We start from the raw sequence: 22,890 nt of genomic DNA on the forward strand, positions 1-22,890 counted from the left end.
TTACATAGAATAATTAAAATGAATTGTGTGAATTCTGTAACATAAAGTATTTCAATTCTGTGACATTAAAATTTTAAGAAATGCAAACAAAACCTCAGGGCTCAAGGAACCTACAAGAGGGAGAGAATGGTACACAAATGATTGAAAGTATCATAAGAGTGCTTTGGCCGTTCCGAGTGAGCAGTACAGTGGTTGAAGTGTGGGGAGAAGCTCACTGAAGAAAACACTAGCCTTAAAGCCTGGCTGGCATCACATTGGCAGAAGCTGGAGATCGGGCCTTCTAGGTGGAGGAGTAGTGTTAGGCCGTCGGAGAGGCGGGAAGCCACCCACTCCTGCAGGAACTGCCTAGTACGGGGATAGCAGGAGGTAAGGATTGGAAAACAGCTGGGTCCTCGTTACGCTTTTGGAAGGTTAGTTTAAAAAGGGTCTTTAGGGTCTCTGGATTTGTGTATTTAAAGATCATTGGGTGGCCTTCAAGGGAGTGTTGAAGGCACCGGCCCTCAACTGGGTTTGAGGTGGTGATTCTAGACTGTAGGGCACATAAAAATTAGTTGGGGAATAAAAAGAAAAAGCCATTTTCCCTGTCTCATTTTTAGAAATCCTGGTTCAGTCCATTTTAGAGAGGAAAAGGTCATTGCTAGTTAGGGTATGTGTATATTGAATAAAAGTAATGGTATATTTTACTTGATCAATTTGTCATTGTATCAATTAGGATGAAAATTTTTATAAATAACAGAGAAGATTAAAATAGTAGTAGCTGAAGACAAAAGTTGAAAGAGCGTCATTTCTTTAGCAGGCCCTCGAGGCCGTGTGGGTGTAGGTGGGTGGCAGTCTGCAGTCTGTGAACACTAGATTGAGACATAGACTGAGGCACGTTGCAGACTGCTTCTCATTACTCAAGGGAAGAGGGAAAACTCTAGAATAGGGGGATGTATACAAGTCATATAAAAAATTATTATTTTTTAATTCTGTCTCAGCAGACAGAATTCTGTTTGAAAATGCCATGGCATCATTAAATACAGATTCCATTTAAAGATTTTATTTATTTATTTTTAGAGAGAGGGAAAGGGAGGGAAAAAGAAATATCACTGTGGGAGAGATACATTGATTGGTTGGCTCTTGTGGGCCCCCAACTGGGGACCTGTCCTGCAACACAGGCATGTGCCCTAAGTGGGAATTGAACCACCAACTCTCAGTTCGGAGGCTGGCACTCAATCCACTGAGCCACACCAGCCAGGGCAAAAACTTTTTTTTAGTATAGGTTTATCACTTAATCATTGCTACAATGATTTAAATTACATACAATAATTAAATAACAGAATAATCTGTTATGTAACAGACCACCTCAGAACTTAGTGACTTAAAACAGTAAACATTTCTTTTTGCTCTCAAGTCTGTGGGTCAGGTGGGTGGTTCTCTGATTTGGACTGGGCTCACTCGTGCACCTACAGTCACCAGTGGACAAGTAGGGAGCTCTGCTAATCTTAGCTGGCGGTCAGTCGGTCCGGTCCGTGGGAAGCTGGCTGGTCTAGATGACCTTTGCTTTGCCCCAGTGCAGTCCCTCACCCACCAGCTGGCTAGCTTAAGCTGGTTCTCTTGAGAGGAGCAAGGGTGAGAGAGAGAGAGAGAGAGAGAGAGAGAGAGCAGAAGTTTATAATTTCTCTTGACCTCTAGCCTGGCAACTGGCACACTTCCTCCTTACCCTTTTGGCCACAGCAAGTAACAAGGCCTGTGCAAATTCAAAGAGGGGGGAATTATACCCCAATTCTTGATCAAAGTCACACCGCAGAGGTTGTGGATAGGGGGACACAATTAATTGCATCAGTGGCCCCAGGTAATCCGCCAGAAGGGGAAGTCAGTGTACTGACCTGAGTTCAGAGAGCAAAAGACTGCATCCGTGAGGGGATAATCTAGTGTTTGGTACTGTGTGCTCAGTGTTAATGATAAAATATGTAAAATGGAGATCAAAGACATAAAATTCCTCATATCTGATTAAGAAAGCATAGCTGTGCTACCATTTTTTTAAGTGCTTAATTTTGTTTTTGATAGCTACAACACAAGATAATCTTGATGATAAGCTGAGGAAGTTTGAAATTCGTGACATGATGGGACTGACAGAAGATAGGGATATATCAGAAACAGTGAGTGAGACCTGGAGTACGGATGTCTTGGGAAGTGATTTTGACCCTAACATTGATGAAGATCGCTTGCAAGAGATTGCAGGTAACTGCTGTTCACTGCTCTTTAATGTCTCTGGAAGACTGCTCTTGAGTGGTTCATGCCCACCGCCTTCGGTGGGGGGATGTCGGTGCTCTCACAGGCATGTGGGTGTGGCTGTGCCACCTGGGGAACCGAGGTGACTGCACAGAACAAGGCATTTGTGTGTTTTTTCTTTACTTACTGTAAATACAGGTATGTTTTCCCTGACTACATTTAGCTCCACCCTCCACCTCCCCCAAAAAGAAAAACCAGTCTTTTGAATTAGCTTCTCATCAAGTCTTGTTTGTAGAGCATAGTGTATGTTCTTAGTCTGTGATTAGGATGTTTTTTAGAGCCTAAATATTGTGCCTTACCTTAAAATGAAAATTCTGACAGATTATAGCTATAAAATCTTTTGGAATAATATGATACTGAGAGTCTCTTAAAAATTGAATTTACTTCTGGAAGGATTAATTCAGTTCCAAAAAGTAATCAGTTTTTTTTCTTTTTCTTTTTTCATATCAACTTTATTGATGTATAATTAGGAACATTAAAATTCACTCTTCTTAAGAGACTGTTCTGTGAGTTCTAAAAGATTCATATGGTCTCATAACCACCATCTTCATTTTCTTTACAATTTATGGAACATTTTAAAGAAGTATAAGAAAGAATAGTGTAGTGAACTCCGTGTAGCTCTCGCTTGGCTTCAACAGTTACACGTACATGTGGCCGGTTTGTTTCATCTCTTCTCCCATTCACTACCCTTCCTCTCTTTCCCCCTTATGTTCAGGCAGGTTCTAGACATTATTTTATTTTTTAATATTTTTTATTTCTTTACTTTTAGAGATAGGGGAAGGGAGGGAGAAAGGGAGGGAGAGAAACATCGATGTGTGAGGGATACATCGATAAGTTGCCTCTTGCACGTGCCCAACTGGGGGCCTGGCACGCAACCCAGGCATGTGCCCTGACTGAGAATTGAACCAGTCATCTTTTGTTTGCAGTCTGGCACTCAGTCCACTGAGCCACACCAGCCAGGGCTAGACATTATTTTATTTTTAATTATGTCATGACATATCTTTAAAAGGTTACTTTTGCCAATAACCTTTTTCTAAGAGTTATTTCTGTTTTTTTTTTTAATCCTCACCCGAGGACATTTTTTTTTCATTCCTTTTTGAGAGGAAGGAAGGGAGAGAAAGAAACATTGATGGGAGAAAGAAGCCTCAGTTGATTGCCTTCCTGTACACTCCCGGACTGGGGGTCAAACCCTCAACCTAGGAATGTGCCCTGACTGGGAATTGAACCTGTAGTCCTTTGGTTATGGGAAGGCGCTCCAACCAACTAAGCCCACACTATCCAGGGCCAAAAGTTTTTTCATGCACTGAAGTAGAATTGTTCTCTTAATAGGTTTAATCAGAAATAGTAGAACATTCTGAACTTGAGTGTGTTTAACACAGATGTACAATAATAATATTGAGTCATTTCTGCTTGCATTTTGGGGTAGTGTAAATAGATTTCTTAATTGATTTTAGCATTATTTTGTTCCAGATGCTAAAGTATTTAGCATTTTTTCTGGCAGTCAGCTCTGTTTGAGCAGTAAGCTGTGTTTGCAGTTGAATGAGTGCTACAGAGGTAATATGCATTTTCCTGCAAAGATATTTCATTGCCTGAGTATGTGGCTGATGTGCCAGAAGAAAACATCTTCGGCCAGTATAACTTTATGTGGTTAAATGTCTCTTGACTGTTTTTAATCCTTGTAGAGCTATAAATTTTAGAGAGCTATTAGGCACAGACACATAAAATTTATTGAAAGACCAAGTTGAAAGCTAGTGGAAATGACTTGACCTAACAATGTGTTTTCTCTATGGAGAGTCCAAGGTGAACAGGAGGCAATGGCTGAAAAGAGCTTGTGTCATTGTGACCAGAGTGGGAAATTTGAGTTTTTAGTGGTGTTATTGATTGAAATTACCCTTACCTTGGCTTATTTCTTGTGGGTAGAGTAGAGAGATTTTGTTAGCTTGGTGTTTGGCTTTTTTCCGTTATCTCTGCCCTTCCCATTCAGGACCCTTGTTAACCTTTTGCTCCCCACTGGTCATACAGGTGCAGCAGCAGAGAACATGTTAGGCAGTTTACTGTGCCTGCCAGGTTCAGGGTCAGTACTTCTTGACCACTGCACTGGTTCTACCATATCAGAGACAACCAGCGAAGCTTGGAGTGTAGAGGTTTTGCCAAGTGACTCAGGTTAGTATGCTGTCACTATTTGCACTTTGATTTGCACAGAAGTTTTAAATGTAAGGTGTTCCAATTTCTATATGATGGACATTTTTTCAGGTATACATTTGACAAGTGTGAGCATAGTATATGCAATAGTATATCCTGTTGCTAAGAATTTCAAATGGGAAATTAGGGTATTTTCTGTTCATCAAGAAAAAATGCCGTGTTGGATGGCATAGGCTAAGGTGACAGGTGCCTTCTGACTCTGTGTTCAGTTATTTTGGAAGCAGCTGTTAGTAACTCATCAGGGTCCCGGGTGGGGCGGTGAGTCCAGTATTTCCCACTCACTTATCGCAGAACAGGAACCCTGAGTGGTCGGGTGCCTGGTAAGCTTGTTTAGATTTATCCCAGGGTAGAACTTGGCCCTTTAAAATGTACCTAATGTGTTTTTGAAATGCACTGAAATTGAGACTCCAAAGCACTGAGAATTATTTGTGCAGGCTTATTATAAATATATATGAAGTATTTTGTACTTTCTTTTTTCTTATGTATTGCATTTCTGTTTTTTTCTGATTATGATGATAAATCTTTGCCTTCAATTAAATGTCAACTACCAGAATACAAATAAAAATAACTGTGTGTCTGAATTATGTTCTCTCTGATGTACTTGGCACATGAATAGTTAAGTGATCCTGGTACGTGTTGTATAACGTTAACACATTTAGACATGCTGACCTTTACATAAGGAGACAGCAGGATTCTCTCACTATCTTTTGAGCATCCATAGAAATTGTTTTTTAGAAAGTGATTGGTTTAATGTTATTTCATATTCTTTTGTTCAGTTTAATTACTAACCAAGAGCACATCCAAGGGTAACCTGGAATCAGTTTTCATCTTTGCACAATGAACTGGCCTCAATTGGGATGAAAATCATAACCTTGACTTTTTTAACACTTGATCCAACTAACTTCGCTAACTGGCCCAGACTTAGAAATCTATTTACACTGATTTCTTTCATGCCCTGGTAGCTTTCACCATCTGGGTCACAAGCTGAAACTGTGGCATGCTAGCAGAATCACTAACGTGACCCCTCACGCCTTCTGTCTAGAGGCCCCAGATCTGAAGCAGGAGGAGCGCCTGCAGGAGCTGGAGAGCTGCTCCGGACTGGGCAGCACCTCTGATGATACGGATGTCAGGGAGGTCAGTTCCCGCCCCAGCACACCAGGCCTCAGTGTTGTGTCGGGTATGTCTGTCTTGTTTTAAGGAATAAGGATTTCAAGGTGTGTTCCCACCTTTCCATTTATAAAATTGATCACAAGAGATACGTTTTATTTAAGAGCTGGGTAATTTCCAGGAAATTAGATTATTTCTATAGGGCCTTAAACCTGTGAGAATTTAATATGTGGCTTTTATAGAGCATGTTGAAGTAACTGGCAAATGGTCGGTACATGTTCCTTCTATAACTCTGTTCTCGGTAGCCACTGCCTACTGCGTTTAGATGTCACCCGTAATTCTGGTTATGTTGTGCAAATCAAGGGAAGTGCATTTAAGCAATAGTACAATAAAGATGTAACACCAAATGACGCACATGTATAGAAAAATTGAGAGTATTTACATTTCTCCAAAACTCATACTATTTGTGTGGTCCTTTTGTTCTTGCTGTTTATTTTTGCTTTCTTTTTCTAAGGCATAAGTGCAACCTCTGAGGATATTCCCAATAAGATTGAAGACCTGAGATCAGAGTGTAGCTCTGACTTTGGGGGTAAAGATTCTGTCACTAGTCCAGACATGGATGAAGTAACTCATGGTAAGATGGGGAAATGAGAGTGACTTTTTAAAACAATCACATTCGTGGTGAGACTGGCAGACTTACCATCGCTGGTGATAATATTTGTTGTTACAGCCCTTTGAGACGTCATTTGGCGATACATATAGTTAGTCCTAAAATCAGTCATAAGGAAGTCTTACGCAGAAAGATGCTCTCATAACATTAATGTTTGTGAAATATAGAAATAGCCTAATTATTGAAAAATAGAATGGTTAAATTAATTTTGATATAACCACTTACTAGGATTTATGTAGTTATTTTTTAAATGAATAGAGAAGTACCTTTTTATATTGCTGTTTGTTCTAGGTTTGTCATTATTAGTACTGTTGACACTGGGGCCGGGCAGTTTTTTATGGTGGGAGGGCTGGCCTCTACTGGGAGCATGCCCCCACCGCCCTCTCCTGCAGTTGTGACAGCCAGCAAGGTTTCCAGACACGGCCGTGTGATCTCTTGGGGCACAATAGCCCCAGCTGAGGGCAACTGTCCTAAGCTTGCAACTTTCAAACTGTACTCTTCGTGGACTGCTGAGTCCTGAAGCCCCTGTTGGGGGTGGAGAGCATGAGAGCAGACTGTTTTCGTAGTAATAAAAGGTTCTCGTCCTTTCCACTCTACTGACATCTGCACCGATGGTGCTGCCCCAGCTGAAGTGGGTACACTGGCCGGGGCCGTTAGCATGGAGCAGGGCAGCCGTACAGCCGTGGTCATTAAATAAAGGGGATAGTGCCCTGGTGAAGCAGTGGGGGTCACTGAATTCCATCTCCGCCCTGAGTGCACGTCTTTCTGACTCTGTGTGAAGAGGTAGGAGGGACCGATGATGGAAAAGCACTTCTGTGATTGTTTGGACTGTGAGCTTACCTACCTGTTTTTTTCTTGTTTTTCGTGAAACACCATTTTCACTTGAAAGAATTACCAACAGACACACTGTCTTTATTCTCACTTGGGTATTTGTCAGGCATGTCCTGAAAATGAATAGAATGAGCCTGTCACTTCCTGACAGAGTAGAATTTGTTGTCAATGATCACACTCCAGCTTTCAGATAAAAGTTAAAATTTTGGAAAACTTGTGTTTACTTCTGGGAGCCTCACGGTTTCCCAGGACTTAAACACTTTCCTGGTGAAATTGGCGGTGATGCAATTTTTCAAATTCGTATGTTGAAATGCGTCAACATTTAGAAGATTAGCGTATCTAATTGAACGAATATTTTCCAGATGATCAATGCATGATGTCACAAATCTGGCGTGGGTCAAAGATCCATTTAAAATGCCAGACAGTCCAGTTAATTTTAATGCCACAGAGAACAGAAAGTTCACTGACTAGGTCTCAGATTCTAGGGTATACCTCACCTTTAAAAAACTACTTGTCAAGATTTGGTACAGTATCAAAGAAGAATATCCGCAATTACTGAAAAGGCTATTAAAATATCATCCCCTTTCCAACTGCACGTGTGAGGCCAGTGTTTCTTCACAGTCTCTAACCAAAATGTCATTGCAACTGATTCAAAACAAACAGATTTGAAAATCCAGCTGTGTTCTTTCTAACCATATAGTGATTTGTAAAAGTGTCAAACAGTGTCACTCTTCTTATTTATTTTGGAAAATATAGCTATTTTTCACTATAAAGGGTCATTTGTATTCCCATTTAATGGGTATATTTTAGTGGATATGCATATAAATATATATATCTTTTCAGTTTTAATTTCTAATTAAATATCAATACATATAATGAGCCTGTAATTTTAAAGAATGTGAAGGTGTTCTAAGATTAAAATTTTGAGAACTCATGTTTTAAGCTGTCTTTCATAATGATACACTATTTCTGTAATTTTTAAAAAGGGAGATAAGTATAAGATAGAGAACAAAAGGAAAAATGAAAAGGCACACAACATTGTAATTCATTATCAAAAAAGCTCAGATTCAGAAAGTCTAGAGTAACAGTTTTTACGCATTTGAAAGTGTTAGGCTCTGTACACTCAACCTATTTTAATATTTCTGATCTTGATTGTTTAGACAGGCTTAGAGGAGTGTTTTTCACTCTGTAGCTTAAAATAGTGCACTTTAGAAGCTTGAGTTTCTTTCATGATACAATGTGGTGTTCATTTTAATATGAGTTTTTTAAGAAATTAAAACCTGTACTTGAACAAGAATTAAATAAAAATTATATTTAAAAAAAAAAAAAAAGAAATTGGCATTTGCTGAGAGCAGTATTAGAATTTCAAGTTCTACAAGGTTTTATTTATACTCCTTCTGTAGGTAGTGTTGCCCCTATTTTTATAGATGGAAGGTGAGACTCAGGGAAGCTTGGCATTCTGAGATTTTGGTGATTCACATCTTCTGGCTCTGTGATCTTTGCATTGACTGTGATCTAGTTTGGCTCTTAGAAGTAACAGGCATGTGGATGACAGACCACTTAAGTATAATTAAAACCCTTGTATGTAGCAAAAAAGCATAATAGGAATTTGGAGTAATAAGAATTTGACCTTCATTAGATTTTTTTCCCCTGAAATGCCCCCAAGTTCTAATTGATTAAAACAGTTTGAAAACTGGAAAAATGTCAGAACCATTTTCACAGTGTTGAAATGCTCTCTGAGTCATGAGTTCTGACCCAGCCTCACTGTTTGGTTTAGGTGCCCACCAGCTGACCTCCCCCCCTTCTCAGTCGGAGTCTCTGCTTGCCATGTTCGATCCACTGTCTTCACATGAAGGTAAACTAGTCAAATGAACTTTTTTTTTAAAAAATTGAGATATAATTGACATGGCATTATATTTCAGGTATACAGCAAAACGATGCAATATTTGTATATATGGTGAAATGATCATCAAGTGAGCTTTTTAAAAAATATATTTTATTTATTTATCTTTAGAGGGGAAGGGAAGGAGAGAGGGGGAGAAATATCAATGTATGGTTGCCTCTTGTACATCCCCTGCTGGGGACTGGCCTGCAACCCAGGCATCTGCCCTGACTGGGAATTGAACTGCGATCCTTTTATTTGCAGGCCCGTGCTCAATCCACTGAGCTACACCAGCCAGGGCCAAGTGAACTTTTTAAAAAAATAATATTTATTTTTTTAAGTGAGGGGAAGGGAGAGAGGAAGAGATGGGGAGAAACATCGATGTGTAGGAAAAACATCAATCAGGTTGCCCTTCGTATGTGCCCCAACTGGCTGGGCCCTGACCAGGAATCAAACTTGTGATCAAAATTTTGGTTGGTGGGATGGCACTCAGCCAACTGAGCCACACTGGCCAGGGCATCAGTGAGCTTTTGACTCTTGTCTTATCACAGACAAAGGCATTCAACCAAAACCCTCTGTTAATGCCTTGGTTGGGTCATTTGTGTCTCAGTTGCAAACTTTTTTTCCTATGTTCCAGGGGCTTCTGCTGTGGTAAGGCCCAAGGTTCACTATGCCAGGCCATCACACCCACCACCAGACCCCCCGATCCTAGAAGGAGCTGTGGGAGGAAATGAGGCCAGGTTACCAAACGTTGGCTCCCATGTCTTAACGCCAGCTGAAATGGAGGCATTCAAGCAAAGGCACTCCTACCCTGAGAGATTAGTTCGCAGCAGGAGCTCTGATATAGTGTCTTCTGTCCGGAGACCCATGAGTGACCCCAGCTGGAACCGACGCCCAGGGAATGAAGAGCTCCCTCCAGCCGCAGCCATTGGTGCTACTTCTTTGGTGGCTGCACCTCATTCGTCATCTTCATCCCCGAGTAAGGACTCCTCAAGAGGAGAGGTATGGGACACAGGCCACACTGCCGAATTTGTGGTCAGCTTTTCTGTCTGCCTGATGCCCTTGGTATCTAAAATTACATGGGTTATATCCGTCGAGGATTAAGGATGGACAGTAGTCATAATTAAAGATGATCTGTCAATCTAGTAAGTTCACAACCATATAACCCATTAGAAGTACTATAGTACTTTGGTTTTGTAGTAATATAGCTTGCATTTTGTAACACTTTTAAACTTTCATCAAAGTAATTTTATATTTAATTTCATTTAAACCTCACAGTTTTCTTCTGAGATGATTAGCTATTATTTTTCCCCCAATGGGCATTATTTTTTTATTTTGAAACAATTACACAGAAGTTGGAAGTAGAGAAAACCCCACCCCCAACCATGTGAGAGTATGTTGCCAGCCTGAGCTGCCATGCTCCTCCCCCGAGACCACTTTAGTGCAGTCTCCCACACGCGGAGCCTTCTCCTGCATGCACTGCAGCAGTCAGCACCGGGAGACGGAGACTGGCGCACCACTGCATCGGACCCTCCGACACTCACACCCCGTTTGTGAATGTGCCCCTGGTTGTTCCAGTGACACTCTCTACAGGGTCCCGTGCAGAATTGCATCTTATATTCAGTTGTCATGTCATTTAGTCTCAATCTAGAGTGTTTTCTCAGATCGTCCTTCACTTTCATGATCTTCACACACTTAAAAATTACAGGCCCATTTCTAGAATTTGGGCTTGTTTGATGTTTTCTCATGACTAGTGTCAGCTTAGTCATCCTCGGCAGGAATATCACTGATGTGACAGTGTGTCACTTTCCCTGCTTGTGCTGGTCATTTGGGTCATTTGATGAAGGTGTGGTCTGCCAGGCATCCCCACTGTAAAGTTACTGCTTTCCTTTGTAATTAATGAGTATTTTGTGGGGGAGTGGGCACTTCAAAAATATGTAAATATCCTGGGTTTTTTCAGACTTATTATTTACTCACTTATTAATTATATCTATGGGCCCATGGCTTTCTATTTTAATCAGTGGGTTTGTTACTGTCATTTATTTTTGTCCCTGATTTGGTTTCTGGGAGCCCCTTCTACATGAATGCTCTTAGAGAAAATATTTTTAATTCCTGTTTTGTAGAAACAGAAATCGAATGATTTGTCTAAGGTCACGCGATGGGCTAGTCAAAGAATTATAGTTCCTGTCTTTCGACATGTGGTCCCGATGACAGTTCAGCATCATTGGTGATCAAAACTTGAATGTCGAAGTTGGGCAGATCTAAGTTTGAGTCCCAGCCATGCCACATACAGACTGTGTGACTTTGGGGAAGATGAGTGATAACCTCTCATCTCTAAGAAGGGCTTCATAATAGCATTTATCTCCTAAGGCTACTGTGAGGTTTCAATGAGACAGCATATATCTTTACACTCAGTGTTTGGCACACCGTCCAGACTCGGTGTTGTGATCGGTGCTGTTGCTACCATGTCTACTACCCCTCTAGACGTTACTTGCATTGTATTTACTCTGTAAGGATGTATGTGGGTGCCCACACTGTGCCAGGCTCCTCATCAAGCCCTCAGTTTACTAACAGGGATGAGACGGTGCCTGCCTTCAAGCAGATCTCTGTCTGGTGCTCGAAGGGTGCACTTCCGTGTTTCAGATTTTCCTTTACAGCAATAAGAACAGTTTTGCTTCTAAGACAAACCTGAGTGGTATTTGTATTTCGAAGACTAAATGAAATCCTTTTCATAGTAATTTGTCCTGCTGCCCACCTACAAATAAAGCATCGAACTTTTCCTACAGACTGAAGAACGCAAAGATAGCGATGATGAGAAATCAGACAGGAACAGACCTTGGTGGAGAAAACGTTTTGTTTCTGCCATGCCTAAAGGTAATTTTATAAAATATTAGAATGCCATATTAGCAATAAGAAGCCAAGCCCCAAAATCTTTTTCAGAGAGCCAATACCTGAACTCCTCTCTCTCTGAGGCTTGCTGGGCTTGTTTCTAGCTCTTTCCAGGGTAAAGAATATGGTGTCGCGCAGGTGAAGTAAATACTGAGGAAGAGCTTTAGAAGCAGCAGTTGTTGGTCTTTGCAGGAAGTGGTAGTAGTTTCATAAGTGGAGGTCATGCAAGTCATGGCTGTTTAAGTATCATACGCCCCCTGATGGTAGACGTGTAGGACTTGCGACATACGAATTGCCAATAATTATTGCAGGAGAAAGCGATGCTGTCAGGAATTAAACTGAAAATTTGAAATTCATCCTTTACATTCCTGGAATAAAGTTCAGCTTTTAACCTTTATGTTCTTTGAGACTATTTATACCTTATTAGTGAGTGTCTAATTTGGAGAGGTAGTTGTATAAAATCGTTTGCTTTTTTTTTGTGCATAGCCTGGCATCATACCAATAGATACTGGGATTTGAGTTTGCAAAAGCGTCTCTTCCTGAAAGGAGAGATCCTCCAGGATTAAAGCTAGTGACTTCTTCCGAAGGCCTCTTCTCCGCCCCGAGGCGGTCAGGTCAGGTGCCGAGGAGCACAGGCTTGGCGCTGCGCTCGGTTCTGCGGAGGAGGAGGGCAGGAGGAGGCTCAGGGCTTTGACCGCGTTGTTTTTGAGCAGAGGTGCGGAGGCAGTGGTTTTGACTTAGTCCCAGTAGACTCCTGTTAATTCATTCTTCCTGTGGCAGACGACTCCGAAAGCTTCTTTAAGAACCCTCAGTGCTGTTGTAAAAACTATTATCAATGGACACTTGGGATTTCTTAGCTTTTAAACTTTTCACCTTCCTCTCACTTAGAAATGTCGGCACGCCAGTTAACCCAAATGACTGCTGTCTTCCGAGTAGCGCAGTATGTTATGTGTCACACTACTGACTTTATTTAATTTCCAGCTCCTATACCATTTAGAAAGAAAGAAAAACAAGAAAAAGACAAAGATGATCTGGGGCCTGACAGATTCTCAACACTCACAGGTTTGTAGACCCATGGACTTCCTGGCTCCTTCATTCCCAGAGCACATATTTCATAACACTTTTTCTTGGGTGCCATAAGCGTTGCCTTTTTAGAAGAGTGTGTCTGTGTGTGTACAGTGGGGAGTATGTTCTTTGTAGCTTTGTGGTTACCAGTCGGCAGCCACAGTGAACCTCAGTGTGCTCTTCCTGCAGACCGCCACCACCATCATCATCCTCATTATCATAGCTTCCGTTTATGATGAGGCCCCGGTCCTGGGCCTCTAGACACACCCTGCAGCCCGACAGCTGAGCGGGGTGATGACGCGGAGTGCCTTTTAGGGAGTGCGGTGCTGGTTTCAGTGCTCTGCATGCCATGCCTTTGGGTCAGTGATTGAGTGGTTTTCTCTCACGTTGATCGTAGAATTCTAAATTGACTTCCGCCTGTAGCTTTTGACTATTCAGGATCACAGTGAAATTCTGTTTTACCTAATTTCCTTTTTTGTCATAAAGTGTGTGTTTAAACGATATCGTAAGTTTATAAACCTCACTAATTGTTTACAGCTTGAATCATTTTATCATTGTTATCTGACCCAAGGAAAATACAGCTAGGGGTTGGGTTCTTACCTTATTCAGCATTTCTGTTTTTACAGCTGCTTTTTGGCACATTTTGAACGAGTACCTGAAAGGAAAGAGCGTGAGAAGAGTAGTGTTACTGACGCAGCCTTGAGTTCGGTAGCTGTGCACTACTGATGACAGAGCATCCAGAGCGGAATTAATTTCTCACCTCATTTTTCTTATCTTGATTTTAAATTATGTTCTGCTAAGTTAAAGTGAAGGTTTTTATTTAAAAACGAGATAGGTTTCAAAAGAACATCCTCCTCAAAGCTCAGCATTCGTACCGGTAGAATCCCATTTCAGTGCATGCTATTCTGGTGTCTGGTGCTGTTTAGAGGTAGCTCCCTGCCCAGCATCCGCCCTGCTGGGTGCATGCCCTTCCTGGAATGGAGGGTTCCAGACAGCAGGAGCTGTGCTGCCCGGCCTTGGGTCCCTGCGGAGAGCAGTCAAGCCCATCTCGTTCAATCAGCCAGTATTTGTTGAACGTCTGACTCACGCTGGGCACTGTGCTAAGTGTTGTAGGTGTTAAGTCAGATCGCACACAACCCCTGTCCTTCAGGAACTTACAGGCTTACTGAGCAGAGTTGCAAAGGCATTCTTTTGGCCATACACTTACGTTTCCCTACCATATTTCCAGTGGTAGGACACTGCCAGCGTTTGCAGAGTGGGATAAATACTCTTCTTGAAACCTCATGTTTTGATAATATTGAATTGATAGTTTTGGAGAACTTACTTTCTTTGGGCAATACATTTTTCCTGATTCTTGGTACTTAAATGGGAAGCTACAATAGGGTAGGGTAAATTTTTTTCCTAAAATATTTCATTTTCTTTATGTTTAATTCAAGCCATTTAACTTCTCTACTGGTGCAGAAACTTCTACACAGTCTTAACTAATGACCCATTGAAAATCATCATTAAATCCATTGTAAAAAGCTATGAAAGGAGATTTCTTAACAGTCTGCCCATAATCCCACCATCCTAAGCATTTCTTTTTTTCATGTTCTCTTCCAGTGTTTTCATATTTGTTCATGGCTTCTCATGACTGAATCAGAACGTGTATTTAAGTGCATTCTTCTATCACGTGTTATTTCATCAACACTCTCCCAAATTTCTTCTAGGCATAGATGGTTTGTTAATAATTGTCATTGGTTCTGAGATGACCTATCATAGGATTTTACTGCGATGCAAACCTTCTCTTGCTTTTGGATAGTTAGATCGACTCTAACTATTACTATGAAAATACTGCTCACAGCTTCATATGTGTAGCAGTTTTTGTTTGTTTTTATTATTTTCCTGGGATAAAATTTTTAAGAGTAGCATTATAGAAATAAGGTTTATGAGCAACATTATGGCTTTTACTGTGTTTAGCCAAATTTTATTGTTCTTTTTTCAAAAGAGTCTCAACAGCATTCCAAACCAATAGTAAAAAGTATGCCCTCTCCAAAAAATTTTTTTTGTAATGAAAAAGGCTTTATGAGTTTACATTTCGAAGAGATCAGATTACAATTCTTATCATGCATTCAAATGCCATTATAGCAGAAAGATTAAATTACTTTGGAAATCCTTGCTCTCTACAGTTGACTACAATTTTATGGAGACAAAAATAATAAATACTTTTTATGGAAACAAAAGAAGAGCCTGTGAACATAAATACTTAAACTCTCATACACCTCAATTTCCTCTTCTGTAAAGTGGGGGTGACAGCACCCCCTGCAGGTTCGGCGCAGTGATTGATTGAGGTCATTTATGTACGATATGCTTAGCACAATCTCTGGCACGGGGTGAGTGCTCAGTAAATGTTAGCTGCTGTTAATACTAGCTGCTGTTAACACACACATAAATTCTAGTGATTTTTATGTGATTTTTTGACTTCTTAAAAAATGGGATTCTATCAGAATGTGGGCATTTATGGTAGTTACCTGCCTGGCTTAGATCTACCCCAGGAGTTTAAATTTCACTAGGGAACTACATTATATTCCATAGATCTGTAGCAGTCCTTTGCTTTAATAATTGTTAATCAATTCGATGGCAGGAAAACATTTTGATGTGCTGATATTGCTGACAGGAGAGTGGTCCTGCCAGTAAGCAGTGCTGCCTCTGTGACTGTGATAGCTTTTTCTCCGTGCACCCCAGGTACAACTCCAGATCTCCCCAGCAATGTCTAGCTTCTCTAGGGGCCCCTCCAGCACCACGGCGTGCACAGAAGTACGCTGCTCCAGCGGCTGCGTGTCAGGGTGCGAGCCAGCGAGGCAGAATATGAAAATGTGATGTTTTCAAATCTGATGTAGAGAGAGAAATCCAGGAAGGAGGATGGAGGAAGGCAATTTCTATTGTTATTTAAAAGGCTTTAATTCTCAGTTTAAATACTACTTTTTTTGCTCCTTCAGCATGGAGATGTCTGAATAAATGAAGTCCGCATATGAAAATGCATTGTTGGACGTTCTGTTAGCATGAATTGCTAATAACAGTGGTTTGAGTGTCAGCACTTTAGAAACCCATCATCCATTCAGTCTGCACTGAATTTATTGACACTGTCATGCAGAATTCTGGCGATGATGAGAAAGTGGAGCCAGTCCTCCCAATTCCGTGCTTTGGCAAGGTTCTCAGACCTAGCAGTGGGAGGCGTGGGCAGCTGCATGGTGCCTCTTAACACTGAGATATGTGCTCTTTTTACGTCTCACCTCCTAATCGGCCTTTGGGATTATGCTCCTGGTGTCGTACTAACAGCAGAGTCGGTCCAAACCGAGGGGTGCTCATTCTCTCACTCTCCTTTCCCTGCAGATGATCCCAGCCCTAGACTCAGTGCCCAGGCTCAGGCCGCTGAGGACATTCTAGACAAGTACAGGAACGCCATCAAACGGACCAGCCCCAGTGACGGAGCCATGGCCAACTATGAGAGTGCAGGTGATGACCATGATCAGGATTTGAATATTAACTTTTATATCACAGTGATAGAGGCAATTTGCATTAAAAGTAGCCTTACTTTAGCTGCTTTTGAATAGCTGTATGAAAAATATGGTCCAGTCCTCAAGATAAATGAACAGGAGATGAAAGCCTGTGAAAGTGTAGCTTGTGTACTGCTTGTGTTGGTGCTGGTGTGTGTACCGAGCGTCTCTGGGAGAAAACTAAGAGGGGGAGCGTGGGGAGAGGTGAAAATGACAGAAAAGTTGAACTTTTTCAAAAAATAGTACAACTTTTTTTCCAGAAAAGTTGAAAAAAATAATACAATGAAGGTCCATATTTTCTCTAAATAGACATCAGTTAAGATTTTCTCATATTTTTTTCTCTATTTGGTTTTTCTTGACGCACTTGAAATTATCTCCTAAGAATATTTTTCTGTATATGCACATTATCTTTATTACACCAAGGAACTTCTTTATTCTCTTTGATTTTATACATGCATGTCTTTTCTAAATTGATTAGTTAAAACATAAAATTGTCATGGCGCCCCCCAGCTGCATTCGTGAGCTTACCCCCAGCTCCATCATGGCCGTGGGAGAAGCACTGGGGAGGGGACTGGGGGCCCTGAGCACTCGGTCCACTCAGCTGATGGCCAGTGAAGGGGTTTGCAGCTGTCCCCCAGGGCAGTTTCCATGTCCACGACATGACATGTTAGGTGTTAGTTAAAATGATTTGGAGGCCCCTTTAAGTTCTGTGGTTCAGTGATTCTGATCACAGAGCATTATCTTTATTAAATTAATAAAGACTCATTTTTTTTCAATTAGGATTGGTATGAGAAACAAAACCATTCTCTTCTCAATAAGTGATCTCTTGATACGCTATCATCCCTATCCATTATCTTGTTTAAATGTTAGAAGTTTTCTTTTTCAAAGAACTCTTGTTGTAAAGCACAGTGCTAACTTATCTCTGAGTTGCTCGGAATTAACTGCTAGTGCCATTAACCTAATTACCTTTTTGGGGGTGGGTTTGTTTAGAGGTTATGGGTGATGGGGAAAGTGCACATGATTCTCCTCGAGATGAAACACTGCAAAACATCTCAGCCGATGATCTGCCAGACTCTGCAAGCCAAGCGGCCCAGCCTCAGGACTCAGCTTTCTCTTACAGGTATTCCTCCTACAGGCTTTAGGGCTCTGGGGTTGGGCTTTTCATCACCGTTGCAGCCACCTCAAGTCAGGTGATGCGTTGAGTCTCTTAAATGTGTAGAGCAGAGAGATGAGAATGCAATGGCCGTTTACTGAGAAGACTCTGCTTCATGTTCGGCTGCCCAGTATCGAAACTTTAATTTAGGGATAAAAGAAAACCTCGCTATGCTCCCAGGCACCACAGAAGTAATTAAAATGAAACACGTGGCAGTGCCTGTGCCCCTACAAAGTAGGCCAAGTGAGAAATGTTGGGGGAGGGTGAAGGGGGAGGTGGGGTCCTTTGCAGAGTCCTTGACTAACCCACTGTCCCCTGGAGACCGGCTCTCGCCCCCTGTTTTGTCACCCTCCTTGTTTCCCAGATTCAGCAGCCCCCAATCCATGGCCAGTGTTGTTCATATTTACTTCCCCCATTAGTTTAAAGAAAACTCCAACCAGTGCATCATTTTATTTGTAAATATTACAAAGCTTTATTCTTTATATTTTATTTCCTTATTTTTAGAGAGAGGGGAAGGGAAGGGGAAAGAGTGGGAGAGAAACATCAATATGTGGTTGCCTCTCATGTGTCCCCTACTGGGGACCTGGCCTGCAACCCAGGCATGTGCCCTGACTGGGAATCAAACCAGTGACCCTTTGCTTCACAGGTCTGTGCTCAATCCACTGAGCTACACTAGCAGGGCAGCTTTATATTTTTTTATTGCAATAAAATTGGAGTAACAGATAACTTTTATTTTTCAGCCATGACTTTATCATTATGTATTTTATTAGTCTTTGCAAAGTGGGTGAATATTACCTTTGATAGGCTTGGTCTGTAAATCACTCGACCTATAGGAAACAAGCCAGTAGGGGAGGACTCAGCCAGTTGGGTGACGTGGACAAGTGGTAGTTCTGCAGGAGGGGCAGACTCTGGCCTGTTCTCGGAGGTGTTTCAAGTTTTTGCTTTGGGTGGCAGCTTTGGACATTGTGAAAAAGCTCTGGTCCATGCCCTGCAGGACCAGAAAGGGCCATGTCCACTCCAGATAAAAGAATGTTGGTGACTGCAGGTGAGGGGTAAGGTGGGTGGAGGGATTGAGCAAAAAGGAAAAAGGACTTATGAACATGGACAACAGTGTGGTGATTGCTGGGGAGAGGGGCGTAAGGGGACTGAATGTTAATGGGAAATAAATACAATAAAGATTAAATTAAAGAAAAAGAATGTCGGTGGCATCTCTCAGCATGAAGAGAGCTGCATTGTTGTGGAGGGCAACATGTTACTGAAGGGCGCTCTGTCCTGGGTGCTGGTAGGTGCTTCGGTAGCTGGAAGTTGAAAGGAAGCAGGTCTGGCTCAGCCAAGAAGGAGTCCAGCACGAGGGCAGTAAGAACGGGCTTCTTGTCCGATCCCGAGCTTGTCTAGTGGCTGGATCAACACTTGTCGAGAGCTCTCGGGCAAGGCATTCTGGGTGCCCGTCCCAGTTCTCCGCACGTGCCAGCAGGGCAGAAGTCACTTGCTCGGTTTTGGTGACTTTATAGAATGGCCCCTGCCCAGAGCACTTTTACATCCTTGCTCCTTGGTAACTGGGAAGCCTGTTCCTTTAAGTGAGGTGTCAGTAGCTTTAAGATCACCTTTTATTTATGAACACTTGAGATATTTGAGTCCTGAGGTAGCATGTTAGTTCACACAGTCAGTGTTTGTAAAATGTGGCCATATCTGGACATAGACATTAATGAACTTCCAACTCACTTTCAGAGACGCCAAAAAGAAACTGAGGCTGGCTCTTTGCTCTGCGGACTCTGTGGCTTTCCCAATGCTAACCCATTCAACAAGGAACGGTCTGCCCGACCACACAGACCCAGAAGGTAGGTAGCTATGTGACAGTTTGTTTTTTCCTACATTTGTAGGTTGAACCATATGAAATTGCCAGTGGTCAACTGTATTGAAGCGTCACAGCAGCTCCAGGTGGTTCAGCTTCATACATTGATATTACGCTCAGCCAAGGGCACTTTGATCACTGTAGGGTTCTTGCATTGAGGTCGGCAGTTCAGCTTAGATCTAGCACCGTTTACGTAAGCACATGCATTTTCTCAGCAGTAATAGAATTCTTATTTTTTTTTTGTTTAGACAACGAAATCGTATGCTTCTTAAAAGTTCAGATAGCTGAAGCAATTAACTTACAAGATAAGAACTTAATGGCTCAACTGCAAGAAACAATGCGCTGCGTGTGCCGCTTCGATAACAGGACGTGCAGGAAACTGCTGGCCTCCATTGCCGAGGACTACAGGTAGTGCCCCGGCCGCTCGCCTGCGGGCCTGTCCCAGTGGGAAGCGTGTCCTCCTCCGTCCTTATTTGGGGAGTGAACCTAGGCTCACTGCAACGTGCCTGGCTACGTTTACCTGGCTGTAGATTCCCGGGGAGCACATTGGCTATTTAGTCTGGAAATGTGGTTATAAGTGAGCAGCTCTTACAAACAGAGAAGTGCCCTTTACATAAATAAGCATTGTACAAAAGAGCTTTAGCAGAGGTGAGGCCAGGATAACTAGGATATCATTTTCACTTTATTAAAAAGATTTTTAATTTATTTTTTATTTCTAGAGCAAGGGGAAGGGAGGGAGAAAGAGATGGAGAAAAACATCAATGTGTGTTGCCTCTTGTGTGCTCCCTACTGGGGCCTGGCTCACAACCCAGGCATGTGCCCTGACTGGGAATCAGACCAGTGATCCTTTGGTTCACAGGCTGGCGCTAATCCACTGGGCCACTCCAGCCAGGGCTCATTTTCACTTTTTTATGGGTGATAGGGAAGACTACATACATCCCTGGATCAGACAGGCAGCCAGAGGCCTAGGAATTGCTGCCCTTTGTCCAGGACCAGTCCCTTGCTAACAGTTAAGGACAAGGACATAATGGAGGTGCTTAGGAAGTGAAGTGGCTTGGAGGCTTAGGGCACGGGTGCGCTAATGATTGTTTCATTTAGACTGTATGCAGATAATTGGTGGTGTGTTTAATGATCTAGTGGTATAGTAACCTGCATTTTTTTCTTACTCGAGTTTTCTGTAGCAGTCAGTTTCTTGTTAGGTATGAGGTATGAGGTCCTATTAGCATGGAGACTGCTCCAATATAAAACAGACCAGAAGTGTGAAGGGACTCAGCTGTGGTTAGTGAATTCGGTAGCTGAATGGTCAGCCCAGGAGAGTGGGTCTGTTTATTGGGCTGGCTGCATAATTCATCCTCAAGACAGTTGTCTGCAGCCTGACGTGGTGCATTTGCAAAACCAAAATCTGTGAAGTAATCTGTTTTTTAAAGAAAAATTAGGACTCTTAGTCTCCAAAGATATATCTGGTGTCCTGCAAAGCATATCTCCTTTCAGGAAAAGGGCCCCCTATATTGCTTACCTCACTCGCTGCCGACAAGGACTGCAGACCACGCAGGCTCATCTGGAAAGGCTGCTGCAGAGGGTTTTGCGGGACAAGGAGGTGGCCAATCGGTACTTCACCACCGTCTGCGTGAGGTTGCTGCTGGAGAGCAAAGAAAAGAAGATCAGGGAGTTCATTCAAGGTAACCGGCGACCTTGGCGCGAGCGTCCCTGCAGCCACGTGTTACTGGGAAGACTTGGAGGTTTGGCTTTGCTGGTTGGAGAGCCTGCACGTCTAAGCAGTTCCTCAAACTCCCAGTCATTGTGTGGACTCTTAATTAAACTTTGCTGTCAAACAGTACATTTTTTATTGAATATCTGTAGTTTATTTAAAAATCGACAAAATTGGTAGAGTTGTGGATCCATACAGTTTTTTTCATTTTTTAAACCAAAGTATATCACTTTAATAACACACCCCTGCTCTTCAGCTTTTCTATCTCTCTTACCTTTCTCCTGGTTTTAGTGATTTGGCTGCATATTCTCCTAAAATAAACCATGTCCAGACATAAGAACATACTATTTACATAGCTAGTGATTAAAGTTTTTATAGTATTCTTTTTAAAATTATTCAGATAGTATATTTTAAAAATTACTATTTTGCATTGGAGACTTTCAGAAACTCACAGCAGCTGATGATAAAACTGCTCAGGTAGAAGATTTCCTAAAGTACCTTTACGGCGTGATGGCCCAGGACGCCATATGGCAAAATGCGAGTGAGGAGCAGCTTCAGGATGCGCAGCTGGCCATTGAACGGAGTGTGATGAATCGGATTTTCAAGCTTGCTTTCTACCCTAACCAGGACGGGGACACACTTCGTGACCAGTGAGTGCTTGCTTCTGTGTTCGGTGCCTGGGTTGGACCACGTAAGGGGGCCTCAGCAGGCCCTGTGTTTCAGACAAGCTGTCCGTGAGACTCGGTATCTGAGACAGAAGCATGTTGTCACCACTTTTCACCCATCGAAGTTACAAAATCAAGAGGGACGATATTGCCCAGTTTTCAGGGTGTGGGGCACCAGGCAGAGGGGCGTACGAATTGGGCGTCCGGAGGGCACCACTGCTGTCTGTTCCCCGGCTCTGCCTTGCCTTCAGATCGTGACTCGGGGAAACCTTCCTGGCCTTTTTGACGAGGTTCACGTCCCTGTCAGGGCTCTCGGGCCTGTTACCTTTCTCATTTGTTAGAGTCACAAGTCTCAGCCTGGCACGGCTGACCAGGTGGTTCTCAGCTGCGGGGGGTGGTTCTCAGCTGCGGGGGCTGTCGTGTGCGTTGGAGGAGTTCAGCAGCCTCCCTGGGCTCTACACAGGAGAGCCAGTCATCCGGCACCTGCTGTGAGAACCACAGAGGTCTCCAGACACTGCCAGATGTCCGGTGGAGGGCAGAATCGCCCCTGCTCCTGTGCCCTGGTTCGTGGGGCACCTGATGAGTGCCCCATCCCCCGATGCTGCCCCCTGAAAACAGGCGAGGGATGCTTGTTCTCAGCCACTCTGTCTCATCCTGGAGCACAGGGCTTGGCTGGGGTTCATTGTTCATTAGGAATGAAAAGTTATGTGTTTGAATATCAAAAAATGTCTAGAATTATATGGTATGTAACTTACATCTCAGGAAAGTTGATTTTAGAAACTAATCCTAAAGCTTAATCCTACAAAATAAATACCTGCAAGGGAAACTGGTCATTTGGGGGCAAGTGAAACTGGATGATTTAGCGGTTTTCTTCTTCCTCTTCTGCATTTCTTGAGCATTGCTTTACAACCCGTTTCTGTTCCCAGCACGTTGAGGTGGCCACTGTGCCCCCTGCTGTGACAGCGACCGGCTGTGGCAGGGACGTGTAGCAGGATCTCTGGGTGGGTAGTGAGCCGTTTTGGTTGGACTGTTCTGCATGCAAGTTACAAGATACAG

The 22,890-nt window shown here is 42.6% G+C and overlaps 1 protein-coding gene across 7 annotated transcripts in view; it reads left to right on the forward strand.

Annotated features, from left to right (window-relative positions):
* Positions 1-22,890, forward strand: part of GAPVD1 (GTPase activating protein and VPS9 domains 1) — a 60,624-nt gene that overhangs the window by 34,231 nt on the left and 3,503 nt on the right. For 4 of the 7 annotated variants that reach the window (XM_037037020.1, XM_037037023.1, XM_037037022.1 and 1 more), the window contains 14 exons: positions 2,050-2,223; positions 4,297-4,437; positions 5,519-5,653; positions 6,098-6,217; positions 8,862-8,939; positions 9,604-9,968; positions 11,753-11,840; positions 12,837-12,917; positions 16,293-16,415; positions 17,447-17,576; positions 19,338-19,447; positions 19,710-19,869; positions 20,953-21,140; positions 21,606-21,819. In XM_037037020.1, the coding sequence (XP_036892915.1) occupies positions 2,050-2,223; positions 4,297-4,437; positions 5,519-5,653; positions 6,098-6,217; positions 8,862-8,939; positions 9,604-9,968; positions 11,753-11,840; positions 12,837-12,917; positions 16,293-16,415; positions 17,447-17,576; positions 19,338-19,447; positions 19,710-19,869; positions 20,953-21,140; positions 21,606-21,819 (2,107 nt within the window). Of the gene's footprint in view, positions 1-2,049; positions 2,224-4,296; positions 4,438-5,518; positions 5,654-6,097; positions 6,218-8,861; positions 8,940-9,603; positions 9,969-11,752; positions 11,841-12,836; positions 12,918-16,292; positions 16,416-17,446; positions 17,577-19,337; positions 19,448-19,709; positions 19,870-20,952; positions 21,141-21,605; positions 21,820-22,890 lie in introns of those variants that run through there. The other 3 variants (XM_037037024.1, XM_037037025.1, XM_037037026.1) reach the window with 2 other exon arrangements.

This window comes from Sturnira hondurensis, unplaced genomic scaffold (genome assembly GCF_014824575.4).
Source record: "Sturnira hondurensis isolate 20B ecotype Veracruz unplaced genomic scaffold, ASM1482457v3 Scaffold0022908, whole genome shotgun sequence".
Classification (NCBI taxonomy): Eukaryota; Metazoa; Chordata; class Mammalia; order Chiroptera; family Phyllostomidae; genus Sturnira; species Sturnira hondurensis.